Source organism: Molothrus aeneus, chromosome 5 (assembly GCF_037042795.1).
Source record: "Molothrus aeneus isolate 106 chromosome 5, BPBGC_Maene_1.0, whole genome shotgun sequence".
In the NCBI taxonomy this organism is placed as follows: Eukaryota; Metazoa; Chordata; class Aves; order Passeriformes; family Icteridae; genus Molothrus; species Molothrus aeneus.
In genome coordinates, this window is record NC_089650.1 from 70,403,723 (window position 1) to 70,431,660 (window position 27,938).

General features: G+C 61.1%; 2 protein-coding genes across 3 annotated transcripts; one reads left to right on the forward strand and one right to left on the reverse strand.

The window, feature by feature from the left end:
- Positions 1–693: 693 nt before the first annotated feature.
- Positions 694–24,356, forward strand: TNPO3 (transportin 3). The gene is made up of 23 exons (XM_066551115.1): positions 694–863; positions 6,745–6,945; positions 7,532–7,605; positions 8,255–8,411; positions 10,012–10,155; positions 11,966–12,141; positions 12,971–13,109; positions 14,103–14,249; positions 16,015–16,122; positions 16,484–16,575; positions 17,890–18,029; positions 18,096–18,287; positions 19,449–19,540; positions 20,039–20,115; positions 20,333–20,393; positions 20,856–20,996; positions 21,494–21,610; positions 22,052–22,146; positions 22,274–22,430; positions 22,744–22,911; positions 23,042–23,154; positions 23,723–23,813; positions 23,891–24,356. Exons 1-22 carry the CDS (start codon positions 738–740, stop codon positions 23,781–23,783), a joined length of 2,778 nt encoding a protein of 925 aa, XP_066407212.1. The 5' UTR covers positions 694–737; the 3' UTR covers positions 23,784–23,813; positions 23,891–24,356.
- Positions 24,248–27,844, reverse strand: IRF5 (interferon regulatory factor 5). 2 transcript variants are annotated; one of them, XM_066551117.1, is made up of 9 exons: positions 27,674–27,844; positions 27,163–27,349; positions 26,913–26,965; positions 26,791–26,821; positions 26,434–26,715; positions 25,629–26,018; positions 25,231–25,349; positions 24,888–25,156; positions 24,248–24,546 (listed from the first exon to the last, which is right to left on the reverse strand). In XM_066551117.1, exons 1-8 carry the CDS (start codon positions 27,842–27,844, stop codon positions 24,923–24,925), a joined length of 1,467 nt encoding a protein of 488 aa, XP_066407214.1. In that variant the 3' UTR covers positions 24,248–24,546; positions 24,888–24,922. The 2 variants fall into 2 exon arrangements, with proteins under 2 accessions (XP_066407214.1, XP_066407213.1); XM_066551116.1 differs by having other exon boundaries at positions 24,248–25,156.
- Positions 27,845–27,938: the final 94 nt, after the last annotated feature.

A 27,938-nucleotide genomic window follows, 5' to 3' on the forward strand; every position in this document is an offset into this window, starting at 1 on the left:
TTATTTTTATAACCATTTCATTACTATTAAACTTTTAAAATTTTAAAAACAAGTGATTGGCGTTTTTCACAACGTGACCCCACGCTCCGGTTTGAGGGGGTCTCTGGAGCCCCCGGGGGTACCGGGACCCCACGCTCCGATTTGAGGGGGGGGGTCTGTGGAGCCCCGGGGGTACCGGGACCCCACACTCCGGTTTGAAGGGGGGTCTCTGGAGCCCCCGGAGGTACCGGGACCCCACGCCCCGGTCTGAGGGGGCGTCAGGAGTCCCGGGACAGGCCGGGGGTACGGGAACCCCACGCTCCGGTCTGAGGGGGTCTCTGGAGGCTCCCGGGGTACCGGGACCCCACGCTCCGGTCGGAGGGGCGGGTCCCAGACCCTTCCCGCCGCGCCGCGTGCGCCCGGACACATTTGGCCGCCGCACCGCCGGAAACCCGTTCCGGGCAGGGCGTGGAGGTGGGGGGGGGGGGGGGGCGGTGGGACAAACCGTGGCGGGATGGGAGAGGACGGGACGGGATGCGATGGAATGGAATGGAATGGGATAGGATGAACGGGACGGGTCGGGATGGGATGGGATGCGATGAGATGGGAGAGGCGGAACGGGGCGGAGCGGGGAGCGGCGAGGGAGGCCGGCGGAACGGGAGGACGCGGAACGGAAGGCGCACGGGCGCGTTTCCGGGGGCCGGCCCGGTGCGGCGGAGCGGCGATGGCGGCGGGCGGGCGGCGCTGAGGGACCGGCCATGGAGCACGGGCCGGGCCGGCCCAGCCTGCAGCTCGTCCAGCAGGCCGTGCAGGCGCTCTACCACGACCCCGACCCCAGCGGCAAGGAGCGGGCGAGCTGCTGGCTGGGCGAACTGCAGCGCTCGGTGAGAGCCGCGGGCGGCGGGTACCGGGCCCGGGCTCGCGGGGAGGCCTCGGGCCGCATCCGGGGTGGGGCGGGGCAGGGAACGGCGGCCCCTCGGCGGCCTCGGGGAGCCTCTACACCGCCGCTGCCGCTGCTCTGTGGCTGCCCCATCCCTGGGAGCGCTCTGGAGAGAGACTTTGAACAAGGCCTGGAGGGACAGGACACGGGAATAGCTTCCACTGCCAGAGGGCAAGCATGGATGGGATCTTGAGAATGAGGAATTCCTGGCTGGGCTGGAATTGCCAGAGCAGCTGGGGCTGCCCCTGCATCCCTGGAATGTCCAAGGCCAGGCTGGACACTGGGGCTGGAGCAGCCTGGGACAGTGGGAGGTGTCCCTGCCATGGCAGGGGTGGCACTGGAGGTGGTTTGCGGTCCTTTCCCACCCAAACCATTCCCTGGTTCCGTGATTAACACAAGGAAAAGGGGCTGAGACGTTTGGCACCATCGTGAGGGAATTAGGAAGGAGGAATTGGCTCCTGGAGGGAAATTTGGGCTTCTCCTGCCGGCCGGGGTGAGAGAGCTGCCGGTATCCGTGAGGGGATGGAGCCAAGGGCTCCTTCAGTCCCCAGAGCCCTCAGGACACAGCTCCCCCCGGGTTTGGGGTGTTTGTCGGTGTTTTGTGGCCTCATCTGGTCCTGCTGGAGCCGCTTTGTCCCCCTCCCTCAGGGGGTGGGTGTTTCCCCTTCCCGGAGCTGGGCAGTGTCCCTTCTGTGCTCCCCCCTCTCCCCAAGCCCTCCCCAGCAGCGGGACAAGATTCCCTGCCCTGGGGCCGGGGCGGGACTGTGTCCTGCCCCTCCCTGCTCTGGGTGTCCCAGCTCTGGCCCCTTCCTGCCCTCTGACCAACCCTGCCACTCCTTGTTCCCACAAACTCCCATTTTCCCCATTTTCCCCCTGAATTCTGTGCAGTGCTGCAGCACATTGCAGTTCCCATGGAAGTTCCCAAGGGAATGTCCATTGCTGGGTCTGGGGGATCTGCTGCTGCTGCCCCCATTTCCCCCTGGGCAGGGGCAGCTGGAGGAGGGAGGTTCCATTTCAGGGATTGGTCCTGTCCCAGCCTCCCCTGAACCTGGGTGGGACCCCAGAACCCCTGTCCCAGGACCCCCCCCAAATCTGGGGTGACCCCGTAGGGCCGGGGGCCGCCTGGGTGAGACCCCCAGGATTGCTGCTGGGTAAAGGGGTGTCCCCAGGTCAGGCCGCCCCATCCCCAGGAGAGTTTGGGCTTTTGGGGACTAATTTGTATTCCCAAGTAGCTGGGAATCCCGGGCTCTCTGCTCCAGAGTCTCTGGCTGTTTCTGATAGAATGGTAGTAGTAATAATAGCAGTAGTAATAATAATAAAAAAATCAGCAGTAACAATGTTGTTATTAACACAGCAGCACTCCTGCTTCTCCCCCTTTGTTGGGTTATTCCCCCTGCTCCTCTCTGAGCTTTGTGTGCTGCTCCCAGAAGGAATCCCAGTTATTCCCAGTGTCCCAGGCCCAGCCTGGTTCTGTCCAGCACCTTCCTCTCCTCGGAGCTGCTGAGTTATCCCAGCCCTGGCAGGGGCACCGAGGCCACCCTGCACAGCAGGGGCTCCCTGGCATAGCCTGGCAGGGCTGGGATGCTCCACTGGGACCTTTCCCAGCTTGGTGGCACTGGTGGCACTGGTGGCCCTGGCTGGGCACTTGCTGTTTGTCCCTCAGGTGTCCCCGTGCCCTGGTCTGGATGGAGGCACTGGGATTAACCCCCCAAGGGATGTTTGCTTGGATCCTCCTCTGTGCCAAGCCCTGTCCCTGCAGTGCCACCTGCCAGGGGCTGTTTGCTGACACGCCTGGGCAGGCTGTGCCCCTTCCAGAGCGCCCAGCCCTGCTCAGTTCTGTCACCTTTGCCTCTGCTGGGACGAGCTCTCAGGATGTGGGGTTCCTGCTGGTTTCTGCCTTTCTGGGGTTGCAATCACAGAATCCTGGAATGGTTTGGGGTGGGAAGGGACCTCAGAGCCCCTCCAGTGCCACTCCTGCCATGGCAGGGACACCTCCCACTGTCCCAGGCTGCTCCAGCCCCAGTGTCCAGCCTGGCCTTGGGCACTTGTAGGCACAAAGTTTGAGGTGATTGGGAGTGGGGCTGCCCCAGCCCATCCCCAGTGGCACAGCTGGGAGAAGCAGGTGAGCAGCACTGACAGCACTGACAGCCATGGGGTACCCAGGTGAGCAGCACTGACAGCCATGGGGTGCCCAGGTGAGCAGCACTGACAGCACTGACAGCCATGGGGTGCCCAGGTGAGCAGCACTGACAGCACTGACAGCCATGGAGTGCCCAGGTGAGCAGCACTGAGAGCACTGACAGCACTGACAGCCATGGAGTGCCCAGGTGAGCAGCACTGAGAGCACTGACAGCCATGGGGTGCCCAGGTGAGCAGCACTGACAGCCATGGGGTGCCCAGGTGTGCTGAGCAACCACCCAGGGAGCAGAGGGCACACAGGTGCACTGCATGAACATGAGGGCATAAAAGCGTGGGCTAAGAACAGCAAGGGCAGACACTTGCAGCCTCCTGAAGTGGTGTGGTGTTGCTCTGGATGGGCAGATGCCTGAAGCCTCCTGAAGTGGTGTGCTGTTACTCTGTGTGGGGTGAAACTTTCTGAAATTGTATCTGTGGGATAGATTGCATTGTGGGGATGAGAAGGCAAAGCCTAAATCTGAGTTTGGGTGCCTGGGTCACTCTGTGAGGGTTCAGGTTTGGCGCTGGCGACCCTCGAACCTGAGTGAGATCCCCACAGTTCCCATCCCTGGCAGGGATCTCTGGCAGGACGTGGGGCTCAGGTTTGGGTCTGGCGGGCCCTGGGGGCTCAGGTTTGTCCCTCAGCTCCCCAGCAGCCTCGTTCTCCCTTTCCTGCTGGCTGTTCTTGGGAAATGGGGCCGGACGTGGCGGGGCAGCTCCGAGCCTGCACAGCGCTGGGGAGCTCGGTGCAAGTTGACCTAAATCCCAGAATTTGAGTCTCCTTCAGCCAGCTGTGTGCTGGGAGCTGTGTGAAGGCTGATTGCAGACTAGCTGGGGTTTCCTCAGGCACAGGGGCTGTACCCAGTGTGGGATTGGCCTTGTCCCAGCTTCATGGCTGGAGTTTCTCTGCATTACTGGTGTCTGGAGCAGAGCCCTGGGAGAATGTTCCATGTGGGTCCAAGGCTGTGAGCTGAGTGTTGGGGCTCTGGTGTGGATTGAGTGGAGGTTGGAATGTTCCATGTGGGTCCAAGGCTGTGAGCTGAGTGTTGGGGCTCTGGTGTGGATTGAGTGGAGGTTGGAATGTTCCATGTGGATCCGTGGCTGTGAGCTGAGTGTTGGGGCTCTGGTGTAGATCAAGTGGAGGTTGGAATGTTCCATGTGGATCCGTGGCTGTGAGCTGAGTGTTGGGGCTCTGGTGTGGATTGAGTGGAGGTTGGAATGTTCCATGTGGATCCGTGGCTGTGAGCTGAGTGTTGGGGCTCTGGTGTGGATTGAGTGGAGGTTGGAATGTTCCATGTGGATCCGTGGCTGTGAGCTGAGTGTTGGGGCTCTGGTGTAGATCAAGTGGAGGTTGGTTTGGGTTTCAGTGGGGGTTCAGGAAGTGCTTTCTGGGAGGGAAATCCTCTGGCTTTGTAGAAGTCCTGAATGTGCCATGAGGAGTTTCAGGCATAGAAACAGCTTCTTGTAGTCATTGGTGCTCACAGCCCATTAATAATTTTGCTCTTTGCTGAGCTGGGCTCCCAGACAGATTATCCATGTGCCCTGGGTTTGGTGGGCTTGGGAGCATCTCCTGTGGCTGCCACCGTGTCCATCCAAAGTGGGAATTACCAGCCTGTTAACTGAGGGAAGAAAGAGTTTAGTGAGAGGGTTTGATGGGATTCTGGCTGTCGGAGGTGTGAAGTTTAACTTCTTGTTTATTCCCAGTGTGGGAATTCCCTGTGAGGATAAATAAATCCAGGGGGTACGATTATGACAGCAGTGGCTCCAGGCTTTTCTCACTCCTGTTAGAGTCATTCCAGGTGAGTTTTACACCAGGGGCAGCTGGAGTTACAGCCCCTGTCATGGAGGCAGCTGGGGAAGGAGCAGCAGAGCCTGGAAACAGCAGAGGAGTTGTCTGAAGGCTCTGCAAGGGCCCTCCTCGAGCACGCTGTGCTCAGGGGTGCTGATGGACCAGCACTCCGTGGGGAAAATGGGCAGTGTCCCATGGGAAGCTGAGGGGAGCTTCTGCCTGGGTGAGGCAGGGATGGATCCACCAGCCATGGGGCTGAACCTGGAGGGGTTGAGCAGCCATGGGGATGTGGCACCTGGGGACATGGGGACACAGGGCAGTGGTGGCCTCGGCAGTGCTGGGGAGCTGTTGGACTCGATGGGCTCTGGGGGCTCCCAGCTCAGAGGATCCTGTGGAAAGGAGGGAGGGAGAGGAGAGGGGAGCACGTGGGGTGCTGAGGGTCCCAGCCTCCCCAGCTTGTCTGGGCCCTTTGGGTTCTGCAGTTGGCTCCAGCTGCTTTCCAGGCTCCGGTGGCTGTGGAAAGAACTCCTAGGAGAAATTCTGGGAGTGGGGTCAGGAGCTAGTCCCTGTGCTATTGCCAGCTATAATGTTTTCATGTTCCATGTGCAGGAGACTGGGTTTTCCTGGGAATCAGCCTGGATCATGCTGATCCTGCCTGGTGTTGCCCTCTGGTTCCCCTGTGCGATGCTGGAGAGCCCTGGGAGCCCTGGCCCGGGCTTTGGGTCTGGAGCATTGGTGGGGGTGGAGCCTCTGGGCACGGCTGTCCTGCCTGGGGGAGAGGTTTGGAAAGGGGATTGTTTTGTCTTCCAGGCCAGAACACAGCTGGAAGCGAGGGTGGGCTGGCAGTGGTGGTTTATTACAAAGGGCTGTTTGGCTGTTGGAGTGACTGGCCAAGGGTTGTGATGGAATTGCCTTCATTAGTGAGGCTGGAATTAGAGGGCCAGAGCTGGGCTTTAGGGATGCAGATGTTTTATTTCACTCTGGATTGAGCTCAGGGAAGTACTGTGGCCCAAAGGCTGTCAGAGACAAGGGCTGTGAATAACATGGAATTGGCTCAAGTTTTGTTCCCAGGTTTTCCACAGCTGGATTTGGGATTTTTTAACCAAGTTGGCCAGGGAGGTTTGGAGTTCCCATCCCTGGAGGTCTCCAAGGAAGGACTGGATGGTACTCAGTGCTGTGGGATGGGACAGAACTTGGACTCGATGGTCTTGAAGGTCTTTTGCACCCTCAGTGTCTGTGGGATGCAGTGGGTCTCTTCCCAGTCCCCAGCCCAGCCAGGGGGCTCTGGGGTCTGCCTGGTGTTTCCCTGGCTCACCAGTGCCCCAGTCCCACATCGGGACTGAGCCTTTGGGTTCAGACCAGCCTGGCACCAGCTGGAGCTGCCCCGAGGCTGGGCAGGCCGTGGGCTCCTGCCTGGCTCTCCTCCAGCTCTCAGGCACATCCGTGTTCAGCTCTGGAGTCCTGGTGTGGGCCCTCAGATGGGCCTGGTGTCCCCAGCCCAGCCAGGAATTCCTCATTGCCAAGATCCCATCCCTGGCTGCCCTCTGGCACTGGGAGCCATTCCCTGGGTGCTGTCCCTGCAGGCCTTGGCCCCAGTCCCTCTGCAGCTCTCCTGGAGCCCCTTCAGGCCCTGCCCGGGGCTCTGAGCTCTCCCTGGATCCTTCTCCTCTCCAGGTGAGCACCCCCAGCTCTCCCAGCCTGGATCCCTGGGAACTGAGGGGCTCCAGCCCTGCAGCAGCTCCGGGGCCTCTCTGGACTCGCCCTGGCAGGACAGGGCTGTGTGTCCATTGGGGATTTGGACTGTCTGCAGCACCCTGACCCCCCAGCCCTGCCCACTGAGCACTGCGTGGTTTTCCCACAGGTCCATGCCTGGGAGATCTCGGACCAGCTGCTGCAGATCCACCAGGATGTGGAGTCCTGCTACTTCGCAGCACAGACCATGAAGATGAAGATCCAAACTTCATTCTATGAACTCCCCACGGATTCCCACGCCTCACTCCGGGACTCTTTGCTGTCCCACATCCAGAACTTGAAGGACCTGTCCCCGGTCATTGTCACACAGGTCGGTGATGGCGGGGGGGATGGAGCTGCTCCCTCTGTGTCCTGCTCCTGGCAGTCACTCTCCCTGGGCTGGAAAACAGGGAAGGCTGATCCCTGCTCCTGGCCTGGCACAAGATTGTTTTCCCTCCTTCATCACTTTGTTCCTTTAGTTGCATCCATTACTTCATCCATACTTTGCTGTTTGGAGAGGAGGAGCAGGGGTTTTCCTGTGCTCTGCCATGGAGACCAAACCTAGCAGTGCTCAGGGGGATTTCCCTGCACCCTTCATTCCCACTATCCATACGTTCCTGTGGCACTGGGGGGCCTGACACCCGCAGGCTGAGGCAGGGTGCTCCTGCAGCCCCTGAATGCCGTGGCAGGGAACGTCAGCCCTCGGGGCAGCCGGTGTTCACCGCAAGGACTGTGCGCAGGCAGGGATGGGGGACATGGACCCCGGAGTTCCCACCCCATGGGCCGTGTTGGGAATGACTCCTGAGTTACCTGCTGGCAGGGATGTTGGGGTGGATTCCAGAGCTGCCTGCCAGCCCTGTCTCTGGACACATCCCAGCACTCCCCACACTGATCCATGTGTTTTCATTCCCTTCCAGCTCGCTCTGGCAATAGCTGACCTTGCCCTGCAGATGGCTTCGTGGAAGGGCTGTGTGCAGACACTGGTGGAGAAGTGAGTGACTGTTCCTGTCTCTGGCCTGGGGACTGCTCTGTGGGCTGTGTCAGGCAGGTGTGGTGCAGGAAAGGGAAGTTTTTCTCCCGTGATGGCTGATTTCAGCTGCCCTGGGTGGTGGCAGGAGGGGCTGTCTGCCATGCACGCTTCCCTGCTCACAGCCCAACACTCAGCGCTTTTCCTCATCCCTGTTTTGTTAGGGACAATCCCTCTTCCCTCAGCTGTGTCTGTGCTGTGGGATGGAGCAGTGGGGCTGGAGCCAGTCACTGCTGGGTATCCCCAGATGTCCCCACGGGATGCCACACGCTGCTGCACAGTGACAGCAGCAGCCTCCGGGGCTGCCACCACCCTGAGTCCATTGGCAAGAGGAGGGCTGGGATTGGTCCGGGCAGTGGCACCTGGACTCCAGAGCTCATGGGCTGGGAAAGCTTCTGGCACTGCTGTGTTGTAAATCTGGGCTGAGCCATCCTGGAGGCTCCTCTTGGCAGGGCTGTGGCTGGACACTGCCTGTCCTTGAGGCAGGACGTGCTGAATCTGTGGGATGCGTGAGGCGGGAAGGGACCTTAGAGCCCTGCCGCGGTGCAGGGCGCCCTGCAGGCCTGTCTGTGCTGTTCCCCAGTGCTGAGGTGTCCCCTGTGCCCCGTGGCAGGTACAGCAATGACGTGACGTCGCTGCCCTTCCTGCTGGAGATCCTGACGGTGCTGCCCGAGGAGGTGCACAGCCGCTCGCTGCGCATCGGCGCCAACCGCCGCACCGAGATCATCGAGGACCTGGCCTACTACTCCAGCACCGTGGTGTCCCTGCTGGTGAGCAGCCTCAGCTGCCTCTGCCCCACGGCACCCAGCCCGCCTCAGGGCACTGCGGCCTTGCTTGGGCTGGAAAAGCCCTCAGAGCCCGCGTGTCAGACCATTCTCAGCACTGCCAGGGCCACCACTGACCCTGTCCCCGAGTGCCACCTCCACACAGCTTTGAAATCCCGGCAGGGATGGGGGACTCCAAACCTCCCTGGGCGGCTGTGCCAGGGATGGACAGCCCTTTCCAGGACAGAATTTTTCCAGTATCCAACCTGAGCCTCCCCTGACACAGCTCAAGGCTGCTTCCCCTTATCAGGAGATGGAGCTGAGCTGTGCCCTCTGCCCAGCAGCTCAAGTGTTGCTGGAGAAGCCTCTTCCCCCATTCCATGTTTATCCCAGCAGAGTTCCCTGCAGCCTTTGGGGCAGCCCAGCTCCTTCTGGGAGAAGTTGTCTGAGCAAGTTCTTGCTCACTCTGAAATTCCTTCACCTTCCTTGAGTCCCCTTCCAGGGCCACCCTGCCCAGCCAGCCCCAGCTTTTCCAGGGACACCTGGGAGATCCTGGCTGGAGTATCAGGAGTCCCCACATTGTGCTGTCCTCTCCAGCCCCATCTTTTCCTGGGATATCCCAGCTGGCACGTCATGGGGCCCCCACCCTGGGCTGTCCCCTCCAGCCATGTCCAGCCCCAGCTTTTCCCAGGATCCCTGGGAGATCCTGGTTGACATGCTGGGGACACAGGCAGTGTCACCTTGCCCTGGTGCTCGCAGCTGCTCAGAGCTGACACAGGATCACCAAGGGCTGGCCCTGTCCCTGCACATTCCTGATCCCTCTGCACCTGCCTGAAGCTTTCCTGAGCTTTCCCTGTTGGTGCCAGCATGGGCATTTCCACCACATACCTGAAAAGCCAAATTTTTATTTTCTGTGTGGGTTTTAAATACCAGATTCCCATCTTCAGTTAGAAAATGGGGAGTTAAAGCAGCATTCCAGGGACTGTGATGAGGTCCAACATTCTGCCTTTAGGACTGAAGTGTCAAGTGAGGAGATCTCTGGAAGCTCTTGTGCAAGGTTTCCTGGGCCAGTCCAGGGGGTCTGGGATCTTTCTCCATGTCCTGCCCCTTCCCTGTGCCAGTCGAGGCTGGGGCTTTGGGCAGGGCTCTGCTGGGCACTGGGCTGCAGCTGGAGCACTGGCCAGCACTGGGAATGAGCTGCTGCCATCCCACATCTCAGCACATCCTGGCTTGGACACTGAGGTGGCATGTTTGGAATGTCCCTTGGGACAGGTCTCTCAGCACCAGCTTCTCTCTGCAGAGGTGTTTTTTTGGGAGAAGGGTTAAACTGGGATTGTCAGGTGTGAACATCCCTGATGGCTGTGCTCCACTGGCCCAACATGGGATCCTGCAGGAGTGGGGATGAGGGAGGTGCTCCAGCTGCTCTTCCTGCTCCTGTGGGCTCTGTCCTTCCCTCTCACTGAGTCCAGGGCTGTTGGTGACAGGGGTGCTGGGAGCAGCCTGCCTCTGGAATGTTCTCATGGGGACTCCAGAGGATGTTACAGGTTATTTCTCATGGATCACCCGCAGGAGTCAGACCCTCACTGGCTCTGCTGTGTCCCTGCAGGTGACATGTGTGGAGAAGGCAGGCAATGAGGAGAAAATGCTCATCAAAATCTTCCGCTGCCTGGGCAGCTGGTTCAACCTGGGTGTCCTGGACAGCACCTTCATGGCCAACAGCAAGCTGCTGTCCCTGCTCTTCGAGGTGCTGGTGAGTGTTTCCCAGGAGGTAGGGGCGTTCCAGGGTGGGGGCACTGGGGAATCCCAGCAGGACTGAGGCGTGGGGCAGGGCGTTCATCCCTCCTGTGTCACACAGGGACTCTCTGCTTCCCTCTGGGCCAGATCAGCTCCACAGAATGGGCAGTCCCTTGCTGGGAAGTGCAGGCAGGGAAGTGCCACTGCCCACGAGGTGCCAGGTGAGGTTTGTCACACCCAGGGGGTGCCAGGTGAGGTTTGTCACACCCAGGGGTGCCAGGCGAGGTTTGTCACACCCAGGGGTGCCAGGCGAGGTTTGTCACACCCAGGGGTGCCAGGCGAGGTTTGTCACACCCAGGGATGCCAGGCGAGGTTTGTCACACCCAGGGGTGCCAGGCGAGGTTTGTCACACCCAGGCTCCCAGGTGAGGTTTGCCATCCTCATGGCTGGGCATTGGAAGCCTTTGTTGGGGTTTGATGGTCAAATCAGGGGGGTTGAGGTTATTTTGGTTTCTTCCCAGATTGTCAGTTAAGCAGTATTCCTTTTCTGACCCTTTTTCCCTGGGAGATCCCCTCCTGGAGGAGTTAGGGTGTTTGTCCAGCTGAGTGTGGCAGGGCTGGAGGTGTGGAGAGTCCTGTGCCACTGAGGCAGGGAGGGAGTGGAGCCAGAGTGAGGAATTCCTGGTGGCTGGAGGTTTCTGCTACAGACATTGTCTGTCCCTCCTCCCTCTCTCCCATGGGATCCCTCATTTGCATGATTCAATCAATGACACATGCAGATGAGGGCTCCCAGGGAAGGACATCCGTGCAGGATCCTGAATATCCATGTGGGATCCTGCTCCGAGTGGAGCTGTAGCAGGAGCTGCTCCCAGGACAGGCTGTGGGGCTCACCAGCCTGTTTAGTGGTTAATGGCACTTTAAATGGGCCACTTGTTCCTTCCTCCCCTTCTCCCTTCAGTGGCACCAGGAATTGTTTCCCAAATCCATTGAAATCTCATTCAGTAGGACTCAGAGTCTCTGCTCCTTTGCTCTCTCCTGGTGCTCTGTATGTCCTGTCTCCTCCCCTGTAAATCCCCCTCACTCAGTCACCACCCATGGGATTCACTGACCCACAGACCATCCCTGGTCAATATTCCACACTTGCTTGTGGAAACCTTGTCCCCATCCCCACCAAGGGCTCCCCACCTCCCACCTCTCCTCCCAGTGAGAGTGATGACTCTGTGTCCAGCCAGGTGATGAGCAGCATGGTGGTTTCCTTCCTTCCAAGCTGCCCTGGGTTCCAGCTGGTGTTTCCCCTCCTGTGCTTGCCAGGGAAATTGCCAGGGTCCCTTGGGGAAGGGTCAGTCTGACCTGGAATGTCCAGGGAAGCAGGTTACGAGGCCAGTAGGGGCTGTGGCTGTGCAGGACCTGTACAAAGTGTTTCCACAGAATTCTTTGGGTTGGAATAGATCTCCAAGATCAAATCCAGCCATTGTGGGAACAAGAGCAAAAACCTGGTGGTTTTATTACTGCCTGATTGCATGATATAATTGGGGCAGCTCCCATCTCTGCTCCTCTGGTGACCAGTTACAGGACCCAGGGAACAGCTGGAGCTGTGCCAGGGAGGGTCAGGCTGGAAAGAAGGAAAGGTTCTGCCCCAGAGGGTGCTGGGCACTGCCCAGGCTGCCTGGGGAATGGGCACGGCCCTGGGGCTGCCAGAGCTCCCCTCCCTGGGATTGCTGGGGTGTCTGTGCAGGGCCAGGAGCTGGAGCTGTGATCCCTGTGCTCCCTTCCAGCTCAGGATGTTCCATGACTCTTTGGTAATTGCTGGGCTTCTGTGCCTTGCAGCAACAGGACAAGACCTCGTCCAACCTGCACGAGGCTGCGTCGGACTGCGTGTGCTCGGCCCTCTACGCCATCGAGAATGTGGAGACCAACCTGCCCCTGGCCCTGCAGCTCTTCCAGGGCGTGCTCACCCTCGAGAGTGCCTATCACATGGCTGTGGCACGGGAGGACCTGGACAAGTGAGGGACAGGGACCTTGCTGTGGCTGGGAGGGATGGCAGGACAGCACTGACCTGCTGGTGCCATGTCAGCCTCCAAACGGAGATACCAGTGCCAGGGCATCAGCAGTGCTGGGGGCACTGGGGCTGGGCAGTGCCCATCCCTGTGCTGGGCACTTGTGGGGTCACACCCAAGTCCTGGGGGCAGGTCTGGGCCCCTCACTGCAAGAGAGACCTGGAGGGGCCAGAGGCTGGGCTGGACTGGAACTATGTCCTCACTGGGCTTTTGGAGAAGTTTGAGGTCACTATTTCAGCAGATTTACTTATTGGAGTGCAGTGTTTGCACCCACTTCCCCTGCTGGAGCGTCTCCCAGCTGCTGGCAAAGCAGAAGTTGGGGTTTCTCACTCTGCCAAGGCCCTGGGCACATTTTGGCCCAGCCGTGCCCCACACTGGGGTAAAACCCATGAGGCTGATCCAACCCCTGTCCCTCTGCACTGGGCTTTACCCCGTGAGGCTGATCCAACCCTTGTCCCTCTGCACTGGGCTTTACCCCGTGAGGCTGATCCAACCCCTGTCCCTCTGCACTGGGGCTTTACCCTGTGAGGCTGATCCAACCCTTGTCCCTCTGCACTGGGGTAGAGCCCCTGAGGCTGATCCAACCCTTGTCCCTCCTTGTCCCTCTGCACTGGGGTAGAGCCCCTGAGGCTGATCCAACCCTTGTCCCTCCTTGTCCCTCTGCACTGGGGCTTTACCCCGTGAGGCTGATCCAACCCTTGTCCCTCCTTGTCCCTCTGCACTGGGGTAGAGCCCCTGAGGCTGATCCAAGCCCTGTCCCCTTGTCCCTCTGCAGGGTGCTCAACTACTGCCGTGTGTTCACCGAGCTGTGTGAGACCTTCCTGGACAAGATCGTGTGCACGCCGGGCCAGGGCCTGGGCGACCTGCGCACGCTGGAGCTGCTGCTCATCTGCGCGGGGCACCCGCAGTACGAGGTGAGCTGCAGCCAGGCACGGGGGAAATCCTGCTGCTGCTGCTGCTGCTGCTGCCCACTCATGGCCCTGTGAGCTGTGGGCTCTGGAGTCCCTGCTCTGCACTCGTGGGCTTCGTGTTTCCCTCTGGGTGTCCTGGGATTGCCAGCACAGCTCTGAAACCCCTGTTAGTGCTTTCCCACACATTAAAGTCAAGCTCAGTGGGGATTTGTGGTTCTGGGAATTTTGCCCTGTGAGTGACTGAAATGTTGGTTCACATCAAAGCGCCCACCCACCTGCCTTAGGAGCAAAACTTGTCATTGTTTTGGTGTCTTTTTATCCTTTATTTAATTCTTTATCCTTTTTTTCTTCTCAAACCTTTAAGTGCCAGTAGCTGATCCCTGCCTGTGTTCAGTGGATGGAAGCTGCTGCCTGGCTGGTTTGCCATGGGAGGTGCGGGGTGGCTGTTGTTCCAGCAAGCCCCATATGCTCCCTGGGGTCCCTGGGACCCTTTTCCTCCCTTCCCAGGCCTGTTAAGCTCAGTTTTCCTTGGCCACAACCTCATCCTGTGCCATCAGTGCTGAGGGGGACATGGAGCTCTGCAGCTGGTCCTGGTTTTTGTGCAATAACCACACAAAAAATAAAGGTCCTACCACAAAGGGGCTGCATCCACTTGCAGCCCAAGCTGCTCCCAGAGCCCCAAGCCCCGCTCTGGGGTGGTTCTAGGCCAGAGAGGCTTTAGCTGCCAAGGGCTGGGGCAGCTCTTCAGTGTCACTGGGGGATCCCAAGCCCTTTGTTAACTGACAGGCAGAGAAATCAGTGAATCTGGGGCAACCAGTGTCTGTGTCACCACTGTGTGGCACAGCAGCTCCCACACACATCTGTGGTGCTGCCACTGCTGCCGCCCAGAGCCAGGGTTTCTGTTTCTCCATCCAGACCACTGACAGAATGGTGAAAAAACATTCTGCTATGTTCTGCTATTCTGTAACAAAATACTGTATTCTTCTTTCCAAACAGGTGGTAGAAATTTCCTTTAACTTCTGGTATAGACTGGGGGAGCACCTGTACAAGACGGACGATGCTGTGATCCACAGCATCTTCAAAGCCTACATCCAGCGCCTGCTGCACGCGCTGGCCCGGCACTGCCAGCTCGACTCCGACCACGTAAGGGCCTGTGCAATGGGCAGGGGGGTGTGTGTGTCCCTATGGAACAGCTGGGGGGTGTGTGTACGTGCCTGTGGAACAGCTGGGATATGTGTGTGTGTGTGTGTGTGTGTCCCTGTGGAACAGCTGGGATGTGTGTGTGTGTGTCCCTGTGGAACAGCTGGGATGTGTGTGTGTGTGTGTGTGTCCCTGTGGAACAGCTGGGATGTGTGTGTGTGTGTGTGTCCCTGTGGAACAGCTGGGATGTGTGTGTGTGTGTGTGTGTGTCTCTGTGGAACAGCTGGGATGTGTGTGTGTGTGTGTCCCTGTGGAACAGCTGGGATATGTGTGTGTGTGTGTGTGTGTGTCCCTGTGGAACAGCTGGGATGTGTGTGTGTGTGTCCCTGTGGAACAGCTGGGATGTGTGTGTGTGTGTGTGTCCCTGTGGAACAGCTGGGATGTGTGTGTGTGTGTGTGTGTCCCTGTGGAACAGCTGGGATGTGTGTGTGTGTGTGTGTGTGTGTCCCTGTGGAACAGCTGGGATGTGTGTGTGTGTGTGTGTGTGTCCCTGTGGAACAGCTGGGATGTGTGTGTGTGTGTGTGTCCCTATGGAACAGCTGGGATGTGTGTGTGTGTGCATCCCTGTGGAACAGCTGGGATGTGTGTGTGTGTGTGTGTGTCCCTATGGAACAGCTGGGATGTGTGTGTGTGTGTGTCCCTGTGGAACAGCTGGGATATGTGTGTGTGTGTGTGTGTGTGTCCCTGTGGAACAGCTGGGATGTGTGTGTGTGTGTCCCTGTGGAACAGCTGGGATGTGTGTGTGTGTGTGTGTCCCTGTGGAACAGCTGGGATGTGTGTGTGTGTGTGTGTGTCCCTGTGGAACAGCTGGGATGTGTGTGTGTGTGTGTGTGTGTGTCCCTGTGGAACAGCTGGGATGTGTGTGTGTGTGTGTGTGTGTCCCTGTGGAACAGCTGGGATGTGTGTGTGTGTGTGTGTCCCTATGGAACAGCTGGGATGTGTGTGTGTGTGCATCCCTGTGGAACAGCTGGGATGTGTGTGTGTGTGTGTGTGTCCCTATGGAACAGCTGGGATGTGTGTGTGTGTGCCTATGGAACAGCTGGGATGTGTGTGTGTGTGTGTGTCCCTGTGGAACAGCTGGGATGTGTGTGTGTGTGTGTGTGTCCCTGTGGAACAGCTGGGATGTGTGTGTGTGTCCCTGTGGAACAGCTGGGATGTGTGTGTGTGTGTGTGTGCCTATGGAACAGCTGGGATGTGTGTGTGTGTGTGTGTCCCTGTGGAACAGCTGGGATGTGTGTGTGTGTGCCTATGGAACAGCTGGGCAGTGGGATGTGTGTGTGTCCCTATGGAACAGCTGGGATGTGTGTGTGTGTGCCTATGGAACAGCTGGGCAGTGGGATGTGTGTGTCCCCTTGGAAGCTGTGTTGTCCCTACTTGAGGCAGTTTTATTGGGATCAGGATGGCATGGCTCACTAGCCCCAGCTGGTATCTTCTTCCGTGCACTCTGGGATGGTTTGTCCTCCCTCCTCATCCCTTTGCTTCCCATCCCTTCCTCCACTTGTTGGAGCAGGAATACACGGTGTGTGCTCAGGCTGGTCACGTTTTCCTTGGGCACAGCTCTCCAGAGCCTCCCGCAGCCTGGTCTGCGACAGGAGGGCGAGAATGCTGGATCTCCTTGAAACAGAATCACTGGTGTTCCCCTGGCTGTGGCTGAGGGGGAGCCTGAACTCCCCTGAGCTGCCCTTGTGCTCTCCCTCCTCTCCCTCAGGAGGGAGTCCCGGAGGAGACCGATGACTTCGGGGAGTTCCGGATGCGCGTCTCAGACCTGGTGAAGGACCTGATCTTCCTGGTGGGCTCAGTGGAGTGTTTTGCTCAGGTGGGTTTGTGGGAGTGCAGTGAGGTGCAGGCAAATGCCAAGGGAGGTCACTAAGCCCTGGTGGTCTTTGGGACTGGAGGAGGTCACACACATCTCGTGCACAAGGAAGTGTGTGGTGGGAGCTGTTCTGGGAGAGCAGGAGGTGTGGGAGCAGCAGGAGGTTTCTGACATTTTGGGGAAAGCCACTGTGGTCCCACAGTGTGGAGTGTGGGATTTCTGTGGGCCCACAGCTGAGGTGGGAGTTTGGGGCTGGGATGGGTGAGGGGTGGGAGTTTGGGGCTGGGATGGGTCAGGGGCAGGGCCTTGGGGCAGGGGTTGGGGATGGGGGCTCCTGGCCCCTCGGTGACCGTCCCTCCTGCAGCTCTATGCGACACTCAAGGACGGGAACCCGCCCTGGGAGGTGACAGAAGCCGTGCTCTTCATCATGGCCTCCATTGCCAAGAGCGTCGACCAGTGAGTCCTGCCTGTGTCCAGGGGGCTGGGGGCTAGGGCTGTCTCCCTGTGACACAGACACCACAGATATCCCAAGGACATTCCCGTCCCTGGCAGTGTCCAAGGCCAGGTTGGACCAGGCTTGGAACAACCTGGGACTGTGGAAGGTGTCCCTGCCATGGCATGAGTGGCACTGGAGGGGCTTTGAGGTCTGTTCACACCCAAACCATTTATTGGGGATCCTTCCACATCCAGGTGGAGTTTTCCTAGGTATCCTTAGGGGAGGTTAAGTCCCTGAAAGTGTTTCCTGCTATGTTAGTGGCAGTGGAAGCGTGGACAGGTGACACCCAGGGTGGTGAGCCCACAGCGAATCCTGTGCACTGCCAGCAGTGGGACAACCCAGCTGACCTTCCCTGGGCTTGGAATGCCGTCCCTCCCACCCCTGGGACACTGGGATCCCCATCCCTCTCTTCCCTGGGAGGCTGTGATTGCTGTCACTCCTTTTCCCAAGGAGGCTGGTAATGCCATCCCTCCCTTCCTTGTGAGGCTGGGAATCTATCCCCCTGCTCCCCAGGCTCCTGGAGGAGTCATCTCAGTCCCTTCACATCACCAGCTCCTGTTACCTGTGTTGAGGCTGCTCCTGCTCGCTTTTCCAACGCCCTGGGAGTGCTGGCTGGAAACACTGGGGGCTCTGCCCCTACCAGCCCAGGATCACCCCATCACACCCTCCTACAGCAGAGGAGGCAGTTCCCAGATAATGAACTCCCTGGTTCTTGTGTCCCCCAGCAGTGGTGGGCTCAGCTCCCAGATAATGAACCCCCCTGGTTCTTGTGTCCCCCAGCAGTGGTGGGGCTCAGTTCCCAGATAATGAACCCCCCTGGTTCTTGTGTCCCCCAGCAGTGGTGGGGCTCAGTTCCCAGATAATGAACCCCCTGGTTCTTGTGTCCCCCAGCAGTGGTGGGGCTCAGTTCCCAGATAATGAACCCCCCTGGTTCTTGTGTCCCCCAGCAGTGGTGGGGCTCAGTTCCCAGATAATGAACCCCCTGGTTCTTGTGTCCCCCAGCAGTGGTGGGGCTCAGCTCCCAGATAATGAACCCCCCTGATTCTTGTGTCCCCCAGTAGTGGTGGGGCTCTCCCTGAAGGCATTCAGTGTTCCCTGTCAGTTCCCTGCTGTGGCACTGGTGTCCATGGGGCTGAGCCCCACGCTCGCAGGGTTTGTCCCAGTGTGCTCCGTGTCACATTGCACGCTCAGAGTCTGCTCAGAGTCCCTGTGTGGCGGAGGGTCCGGCAGCCCCTGCCAGCCCCTCCAGGCTCTGAGCCGAGGCTGTCCCGCAGGGAGAACAACCCGACGCTGGTGGAGGTGCTGGAGGGCGTGGTGCGGCTGCCCGAGTCGGTGCACACGGCCGTGCGCTACACCAGCATCGAGCTGGTGGGCGAGATGAGCGAGGTGGTGGACAGGAACCCGCAGTTCCTGGGTGAGTCCCGCGCCCCCGCGGCCCCGCCGCGCCCCCGCCGCCCCCGCTGAGCCCCTGTCTCCGCAGATCCCGTGCTGGGCTACCTGATGAAGGGGCTCTGTGACCGGCGCCTGGCGTCGGCCGCCGCCAAGGCCATCCACAACATCTGCTCCGTGTGCCGGGACCACATGGCCCAGCACTTCTCGGGGCTGCTGGAGATCGCCCGCGCCCTCGACTCCTTCGCGCTGTCGCCCGAGGCCGCCGTGGGGCTGCTCAAGGGTGGGTATGCCTGGGCTCTGAGGGTTATCCTGGCATCTGCCAGGGGATCCATGGGAACTGATCCTGGCATCTGCCAGGGGATCCATGGGAACTGCTGGGGGATCCATGGGAACTGCTGGGGGATCCATGGGAGTTGCTCCCCAGGGTGCTGAGCCCCATCCTCGTGGGGTTTGTCCTGATGGGCCCCAAGTCCCATTCCACATGCAGAGCGTCCTCAGGAGTTCCCTTGGGGCTGGAGGCAGAAATAAATCCTGGATTGGTAACAGTCCCCATCCCTCAGACAGAGCTCAGGAACTGTCCTGGGCTGGATATGTGGGAAGAGCGTGTGGGAAATGCTGAGAGCCAGGCTGGCAGTGGGTCACTGTTCCATCCAAACTCTGGGAATCACCTGCTGGACACAGAGGGTGGGGATTTGGGAGTATTGGTCATTCTTTTAGAGAGTTTGGGCTCAAGAACAGATTTTTAACTCAAGAGTATTGGTGTCTCACTGGACTGTTGGGCACCATGAGCCTCCTCAACCACGGCTGGTTTTGGGGATGTGCCTTAAAGATTTTCAGTGAATTCCAGTGCTGCTGGAGCCTTTACCCCCAGAGCCTTTACTCTCCCTGCAGTTGTGTGCTGCCATGGGAGACTAAACTCCCCTTGCCCACTGGATGCCCCAGCACCTGCCAAGCTGCTCCTCTCCCTGCCAGAGGGTTTTCTCCCACTCCCTTAGAACAAGCCAGGAACTCCCGAGCCAGGGAGGTTTCCCCCCAGGGTGGCTGGCATGACAGCCAGATCCTGGCTGTGCCAGAGCTGGGAGTGGGAGCAGCTCCGTGCTGCCTGTTGGGAGTGGGAGCAGCTCAGTGCTCCTCGTGTTCCATGGCTGCGAGCCCCGAAGCACCTTCCCTGGAGATTCCCAGGATCTCATAATGCTGCTGGACTGGGGCAGGGACACTGGGGACACATGGGGAGCCCAGATGTGCTTGTGGCCTGTCCCTGTCCCTCACACCAGCATTGCTCCCTGCTGGGACTGAAGCGTTTTGGTGTCCGGTTCAGCCAGAGCCAGGTTCAGCTGCAGGGAAGCTCTCCCAGGCCCCACCCCTGTCCTGCAGCCATTCCATCTGGGAATGTCATGGCCTCTCTGCCTTCCCTGCTCCTGAGCCGTGTGTGTCCTTGCAGGCACGGCGCTGGTGCTGGCCCGGCTGCCCCTGGAGAAGATCTCGGAGTGCCTGAGTGAGCTCTGCGCCGTGCAGGTGCTGGCGCTCAAGAAGGTGTGTCTGGATGGAGGGGACAGTGGGGACAGTGGCCAGGCCCCAGCCCTGCTACAGCAGCTGTGTCCTCAGAGCCAGAGGTGTATCCTAGAGTAACAGAATTGTTTGGGTTGGAGAAGCCCCTGGAGCCCCTTGAGTCCAACTGTTCCCCAGCATTGTCAAAGCCACCAGTGATGTCCCCAGGTGCCACATCCACAGAGCTTCTAAATCCCTTCGGGGATGGGGACTCCACCCCTGCCCTGGGCAGCTGTGCCAGGGCCAGGAATAATTTCCCCAGTATCCAACCTGACCCTCCCCTGGCACAGCTTGAGGGCATTCCCTCCTATCCTGTCACTTGTTCCATGGGGGCAGGGCCCAGCACCCACACAGGACATGGCCAGGACTGAGCCCTTCCCTAATCCCACCTGAGGAGGTGCTGCTGGTGGGGTCAGTGTCAGGCAGTGTCTTCCCAGGGCTACCTGTGCTCCTGAAATCCTATCCTTTTCCCTTGTTTTCCAGCTGCTCTCCCAGGAGCCAAGCAATGGCCTCTCCTCAGACCCTACAGTGCCCCTGGATCGACTCGCCGTCATCTTCAGGTGAGGAAGGAGCTGGGGCACTGCTGCTCCCCCAGAGCCTGACTCTGCACTGCTCCCTTCTCCCCAGCCCTTGGGGAATGGGCTGGAAGTCTCTGCTTCCCCACGTTCCAGCTCCTGAGGTGCTCCCCAAGCCAGTTCCTGGTCTACTTCCCACAGCTCCAACCCTTTTCCTTGGCTTTAATCTCAAACCCTCCTTAACCCTTGGCTGTTCCCACAGACACACCAACCCCATTGTTGAGAACGGCCAGGTCCACCCGTGCCAAAAAGTCATTCAGGAGGTGCGTGGGAGAGGGCTGGGTTGTGGGGAGAGGGTTCTGGTGGGGGGGTTTGGGGTGGGGGTTTCCAGGGTGTTTAGGTTTATGGGGTACCTGGGGCGTTGTACAGAGTCCCAGTTCCTGACTGCCAGTGGATCCATGTGTCTGCCCAGGGCTGCACGGGAGGGGAGCTCTGGGGCACCCTCCTGTCCCTCGTGGAAGCTGGGATTGGGGTGTGGAGGGGGAAATCTGAGGCTTCAAGCCCCTGGAAGGGGCCCTGGCTCTGGGAATGCCCCAGGTGTTTGATTTCCCTGCCCGTGTCCCATTTGCCACGCTGCACTGGAGGGGATAAACCACCCCAGGCTCTGCAGCAAGCTTTTCTTCCCCATCTGCCATCCCTCACTGGGGTCTGGGCGCTCTGGGGACCGGAAGGGAGCGGGCAGCGTCCTGGGTCGGGTGTGACCCCTGCCACGTGTCCGTGCCCAGATCTGGCCGGTGCTGTCGGAGACCCTGAACAAGCACAGCGCCGACAACCGGATCGTGGAGCGCTGCTGCCGCTGCCTGCGCTTCGCCGTGCGCTGCGTGGGCAAGGGCTCGGCGGCGCTGCTGCAGCCCCTCGTCACACAGGTGGGGCTGGGGGGCCGGGGGGCTCGCTCGGGTCACTGCGGCTGCCGCGAGTGTCGCAGGGGTGGCTGTGGGCTCTGGGAAGCGCTGCAGTGAGTCCTGGCAGTCTTGGGAATTCCAGCATAAGCCCTTGGGGAGGAGAGAGGCTTTGGAAGAGGTGGGGGGTGCTGGGAGGTTGTGGATCCCCGTGTGTGTGTGATTTGGGAGGAGTGTGTGACACCCTGCATGGTACAGCTCCTTGGGGAGGTAACCCAGCCTGAGGGAAGGATCCCTGAATCCCAGAGCTGGGTGTTCCCTGCTCCACTTGGCTCCCACCAGGCTCCAAGGGGAAGCTTCCATGGAGAAGCGCTGCTGGCTCAGGTGGCCTCAGCACAGAGATGCTCCCAGGCCATGAGCAAGTCCATTGGGGTGTCCCTGCCCACAGGGGCCGGGCTGGGCCCAGAGGGATGCGGGGTCAGGGCAGATGTGGCGGTGCCTGTGCAGCGTTCCTGTCTCCCCAGATGGTGAATGTGTACCGGGAACACCAGCACTCCTGTTTCCTCTACCTGGGCAGCATCCTGGTGGATGAGTACGGCATGGAGGAGGGCTGCCGGCAGGGCCTGCTCGACATGCTGCAGGTGGGGCCCGCCTGCCCAAATCACAGCAGCGCTCAGGGCAGAAAATCCCTCTGAGCCCATCGAGTCCAACCAACCCCAGCATGCTGAGGACACCACTGACCCTGTCCCCAAGTGCCACATCCACACAGCTGTTCAATCCTTCTGGGGGTAGGGGACTCCACCCGTGTCCTGGGCAGCTGTGCCAGGGCTGGACAGCCTTTCCAGGAAGAATTTTCCCTAATATCCCATCTATATAGAATCTCAAACTGGTTTGGGTGAGAAGCGACCTTGAAGCCCATCCACGGGCAGGGCCACCTTCCACTGTCCCGGGTTGTCCCAGGCCCCCTGCAGCCTGTCCTTGGGCACTTCCAGGGATGGGGCAGCCTTAGCCTGTTCCATGCGGGGAAGGGTAGCTTGAGGAGTAATCCCAGGTAGTTGCTGATGGATCCCTGTTCTCCCCAGGCTCTCTGCATCCCCACCTTCCAGCTCCTTGAGCAACCCAATGGCCTCCAGAACCACCCAGACACCGTGGATGACCTCTTCCGCCTGGCAGCCAGGTGCCACCTCCTTCACAGGCCACCTGGCCCCTCTCCCCTCATGGAGGGTCCCCCTGGGAGCACCAGGGGAGCAGTGGAGCGGGGAGAGGCAGGCCCTGTCCTGACGTCCGTCTGTGTCCCCGGGCAGGTTCATCCAGCGCAGCCCCATCACCCTCCTGCGCAGCCAGGTGATGATCCCCATCCTGCAGTGGGCCATCGCTGCCACCACCCTGGACCACCGGGACGCCAACTGCAGCGTCATGAAATTCCTGCGGGATCTGATCCACACCGGGGTGGCCAACGACGTGAGTGACACACGGGGATGTCACCATGGAATCATGGAATGGGCTGGGTCGGAAGGGACCTCAAAGCCCCTCCAGTGCCAGCCCTGCCATGGCAGGGACACGTCCCACTGTCCCAGGCTGCTCCAAACCCCATCTGCCCCACCATCCTCATCTGCCCTGTGCTGTTGTCCCCACCCGCCACCCTGGTTTCTCCACCACTGCTGGCAGAGAAGCTCTGGGGGTTGCCTGCAGAGCAAGGAGCTTATCCCTGTCCCCAGGACCCGTGTGTCCCTGTCCCCAGGCCTTGCCCACCCCCTTGTCCTTCCTCCCACAGCATGAGGAGGACTTTGAGGTGCGGAAGGAGCTCATCAACCAGGTGATGACCCAGCTGGGGCAGCAGCTCGTGAACCAGCTCCTGCAGACGTGCTGCTTCTGCCTCCCGCCCTACACCCTGCCCGACGTCGCTGAGGTGCTCTGGGAGATCATGCAGATCGACCGCCCGGTGAGGGGAGCAACCCCACGGGGACAGGATGGGCCCCAGGGGCAGGGCTGGGACCCCAAGCTCTGCCGAGGCAGGGCCCGGGAGCCAGGTTGGGCTCCACATTCCGAGTTACTCCATTTCCCTGGCACAGACGTTCTGCCGCTGGCTGGAGAACTCGCTGAAGGGGTTGCCAAAGGAAACCACGGGCGGAGCCATCCAGGTGACACACAAACAGCTCACCGACTTCCACAAGCAGGTCACCAGGTGAGTGCCACCAGGGTCTCCAGCTCCCTCCTTCAGGCCGGCCTCCAGCAGCCCCAGCCCTGCCTGTGCTGTTGATGCTGCTGGGATGTGCCACCTGCCTGCACGGGGCCCCGGGGCCGTGTGGCGCCTTTGCCATCACCCAACGGGTTTTTCTGCCCAGCCCAATCCCTGCAGAGCCAGGGGCCCTTCTGAGCCACCTCCTCATCCCTGTGAGTCACTGGTTCCAGCTGCCAGGCCCTGCCCAGGCCTGTCCCTTCCCAGGGCCACCAGCTGCTTTGGGAACATCACCTCCCTCTGCCTCATTCCATCTCGTCCCTGGACAAATCCCAGAGGCTGGGTGCCTGGGGGCAGCTGTTTCCTTCCACCCAGCCACCACTGTGGTGGCACACAGGTCTCCTCCAGGGACAGGCTGCCGACCTCGTTCTGCCCTGATGATTGTCCCTTCATCTCTCCCAACACCTTGGAGCCGAGCTGTCACACTCCCAGCTCCCATCCCTCGGCAGGACACCTTCCCTGGGTCCTACATGTCCCCTTGGGGTCACCCCCGATGTCCCGCCTTGTCTTGCAGTGCTGAGGAATGTAAACAAGTTTGCTGGGCTCTGAGGGACTTCACCCGCCTGTTCCGATAGCTCCGGCTCCACGTGGCACCTGTCTCCCAGGTAAGGGCCTGGCTCCGGGGTCCCCTGCCCCACAGGACATCGGGGACAAAAGGCTGAAGCTCCCTTCCTCCTGCCAGGAATGTCTTTAAGGAGAAGACAGGAAACAGCAACCCAAGAATGTGTCCCACAATCAGCCGAGGGCTCTCGCCCGCTCCAGCGCGTCCCGGAGTCCGGAGCCACGGGAGGGAGGAGGGCTCGGGGGTCCCGGCGGCCCCGCCTGCCCGGGGCTGGGCCACCGCCCGAGCAGCAGCCCCGGGGCAGCACCTCCGACCCGACTGCAACCCACCAGGCACCGGAGCCACACCGAGCCACGCGGCTCCACCCGGCAGCAAAAGAAGTAGAAAAACTTTCTGTGAAATGGAGACAAAAAAGAAGGAAAAGAAACAAACAAAAAACAAACAGTACAAATTGTTTAGGAAGATGGGGGGGTCAGTCTGGGGGTCCTGGGGCGCTGCCCCCCTGAGCCCACCGTGGCCTGCCTGGTGCCGACTCCCAGAGACGACACAGGTGGGACGGACTCTGCAAATAGAGATTTATATTTTATTTTGTTCTGCTTTTTTTGTTTGTTTTCTTGTTTGGTTTTTTCTTTTTTTTTTTCCCCTTTTTCAGGGTTTTCTTTGGTTTGATTTTGGGGTAGGAGGCGGTGGCTCGAGTGCGGGCAGGGCGGGCGGGCGCATGCGGTTCCCTCCGGGGGTGTGTAGCCATCTCGAGAACAATAAAAAACAACAAAAAACTGAAAAAATAAATTAAAACCTCCTAAGGTCCCTCTGGTTCTCCTCCCAGGGCTGGGGCTGCTTTGTGCCCCCCCATCCCTGGCAGCTCCAGGTCCAAGGTGGCCCCAGCCCTGTTTTCTTGCTGTTTCCCCCAAAAATCCCAGGGGGATTATCCTTGGCAGTGCAGGGAGGGGTGCAGAGCTGCCCCAGGGCGGGGGGTCACAGTCCCCTTTCACTGCAGAGCACCCTGGTGCTGGTCCCTGCCAGCTCTGGGGGGACAGGCATGGGGACTGGGGTAGGGACAGGGGTGAGGACGGTGCTGGGTGGCCCCACCAGCCGAGCTGGCCACGGAGAGACTCACCCCGGCTGGCAGTGCCAGCTGTGCCCGTGTCCCTGTCAGTGGGGCAGGGGCCCGGGTGGCAGCGCCCAGGGCCCCGCGGAGGGGCCGGGCGGGGGCTGCGCCGGCGGCAGCCGCTGGTGGCTCTGCCAGAGCTGGTGCAGCTCCTTGAACTGCTCCACCATCCTGTCCTTGAGGTCGGGGTGCGAGATCTGCAGCGGGATGCTGTCGGCCGACCAGGACAGCTCCCCGGAGAACATCTCCAGCAACAGCCGCGCCGCCACCGGCACCACCTGCGGGAGCCACGGGGCGTCACCGGGGCAGGGACCCCGCCGTGCTCCGGGACAGCCACGGGCCGGCCCCTCACCTGCACCGTGATCAGCTTCTTCTCCTTGGGCTTCTGGTCCGGCCACTCCTCGCCGAAGCAGAGGAAGATCTCGAAGGGAGGCGGGGTGGGGGTCTGCCCCTTCTGGAACTGGATGAGGCCTGCAGGGCCAACACCGAGGTGAGGGACAGGATGGGACCTCATGCCTGCCTGGACCACCAGCACCCCACTGAGGGCAACCCCGAGAGCCAGCTGGTGACCCCCATCCCAGCTCTGTTCCCATGTGCCACCTGGTGTCCCCACCATTCCAGCTGGTGTCCCCATTGCACATTTGTCCCCTGATGCCACCACGTGCCTGGTGTGCCCCCACCCCAGCTGGCCTCTCCATCCCAAACCATTGCTCTCAAGGGACACAGGGCCACCTCCCCTTCCCCTCTGACCGTTGAGGAAGCCCTCGAGGCTGAAGAGCTTGGTCCTTGTCTCCCTCTGGATGGGGTTGGGGCCAGGCTGGGGCGTGGCACAGGGCCCAGTCCAGAAGACCTTGCACTGGCAGAGCCGGAGGGCGAAGAGGTCCTGGCCCTGGAGCTCCAGGATGAGCCCTCGGTCCAGCACGTCCAGCAGCTGGTGGGTGTAGAAGCGCTGCTTCTCGTTGGGAATGGTGTCAGGAGCAGGGAAGGGCACCTGCTCCAGCGTCAGCGGCCCGAAGAGCTCCTCCTGCTCCCGCGTGGGCTCCAGGCTGCTGTGGAACAGCCGGCAGCCGTGCGGGTTGCTGACGGTCAGGGCGCACACCTGGCGGCCCCGGTACTGGAACTTCAGCTCCAGGTCAGTCACTGCCAGGGGCACACGGGGTCAGTGGGGCCGGGAGCACCCCAGGGCCACCCCATGCACCCCATGGCCACCCTCATCCCTCCCACGGCCACTCTGTGCCCACAGTCACCCCAATCCAGCCACCCCATGGGCACCCCATGGCCACCCTTCATCCATCCCACAGCCACTCTGTGCCCACAGTCACCCCAATCCAGCCACCCCACGGCCACCCCCTGGCCACCCTCACCCAGTGACCCTGTGGCCGTTCCCGTCCATCCCATGGCTACTCCACACCCATGGCCACTCTGTCCCACCATCCCATGGCCACCCCACAGCCATGGCCACTCTGTCCCACCCCCATGGCCACCCACCCCAGTCCTTCCAGCCCCCACACCCATGGCCAGCCCAGCCAGCTCCCCCGGCCCCAGCCCTGCTCACGTGGCAGCATGTGGGGGCTGACGAGCAGGTCAGGGATCAGGTGCTCTGTTGGTGCCACCGGGCAGCTGGACGAGGGTCCTGGGGGGCCCAGGGGGGGCCCCATCTCAGCGAGGGCGCCGGGGAGCAGCTCAGGGGCCCCGTGGGTGCCCCCTGCCTCCCCCTGGATCAGCACCGGGGGGGGAGCCCCAAAGGGCCCCCCCGGGGGGCACTGGGTGGCAAAGGGGGGAGCCTCCTCCTTGGGCCAGGGGTAGGGGGGCAGCAGGTCCCCCCTGTGCTGCGTGTCTGGAGCAGAGAGGGGGGTCAGAGGCTGCACCCAGCCCCCCTGACACCCCGAGCCACCCTGAGCCCCCCACTCACCATCGATGCTCAGGGATGTCATCTCGTGGAGCTGCGGGGCAGAGTGGGCGTTACAGGGACCACCCCGGCCCTCTGGGGCATCCCTGGTGTGGGGATTCCCCCACCCCGAGCCCCCCAGATACCTGGCTGACGTCTTCCTCCCCGCTGCAGCCATAGTCATCCTCATCCCCCCCATCTGCAAGGGAGAGAGGAGCTGGGGAATGCAGAGGGAACCTGGGGTGCTGGGGGGGATAGATATTGAGGGGTCCTGGGGACTCATGGGGCACTGAGGCTTCACAGGGGGTGGGTCCCTTGTGGGGGGGGGGGGGCAGGTCTCTGTGGGGCGCTGGGACTTCGGGGGCTGCTCAAAGGCCTCCCCAGAGCCCCCCGTACCTGCGCCCCCGGGGGGCTCCTCGCAGAGCTCGTAGATGCGGAAGGGCTGGGCCGGGGAGCAGCGGGGCCCGTCCAGCAGCAGCCGGAACTCGCGGCTCTTGTTGAGGGCGCAGCGCAGCGTGGCCTTCCAGCGGGGGGGGTCCGGCGGGTCCCCGGCCCGGAACCGGCCCGTCTCCTGCGCCCACGCCTGCGCGGGGGTCAGCGCGGCACCCCCGGCCTGCGGGTCCCGCCAGCCCCCACCCCGTGCGCCCCATCATCCTTGTCCCGCCACCCCCATCCCGTGCGCCCCATCATCCTTGTCCCGCCACCCCCATCCCGTGTGCCCCCACCATCCTTGTCACCCCCATCCTGTGTCCCTCGTCACCCATCACCCTGTCACTCCTGCCCCTTGTCCCCCATATCCCACTGTCACCCACCCCATCACACATCGCCCCTATCCCATGTCCCCAGGTCCCCATTGTCCCCGTCCCACGAGCCCATTGTCACTCCCGTCCCGTGTCCCCGGTGTCACCTTGAAGATGGTGTCGTGGTCCTGGGGTCCCGGGGGGTTCCTGGTGGCGTGTCCCCAGGGGATGACGAAGCGGCGGCGCTCGGGGTCGAGCCAGCGCAGCCCCGGGAAGCGCCGGCTGCTCACCTGGGCCACCAGCCAGGGCTTGAGGCGCACCCGCCGCGGGGGCTCCATGGCCCGGGGGCACCGCCGGGCGCCGCCCTCCCTCCCGAAAGAGGAACCGGCCCCGCACGGTCCCGCGGGGCAGCCCCGGTTCCGCTTTCAGGGC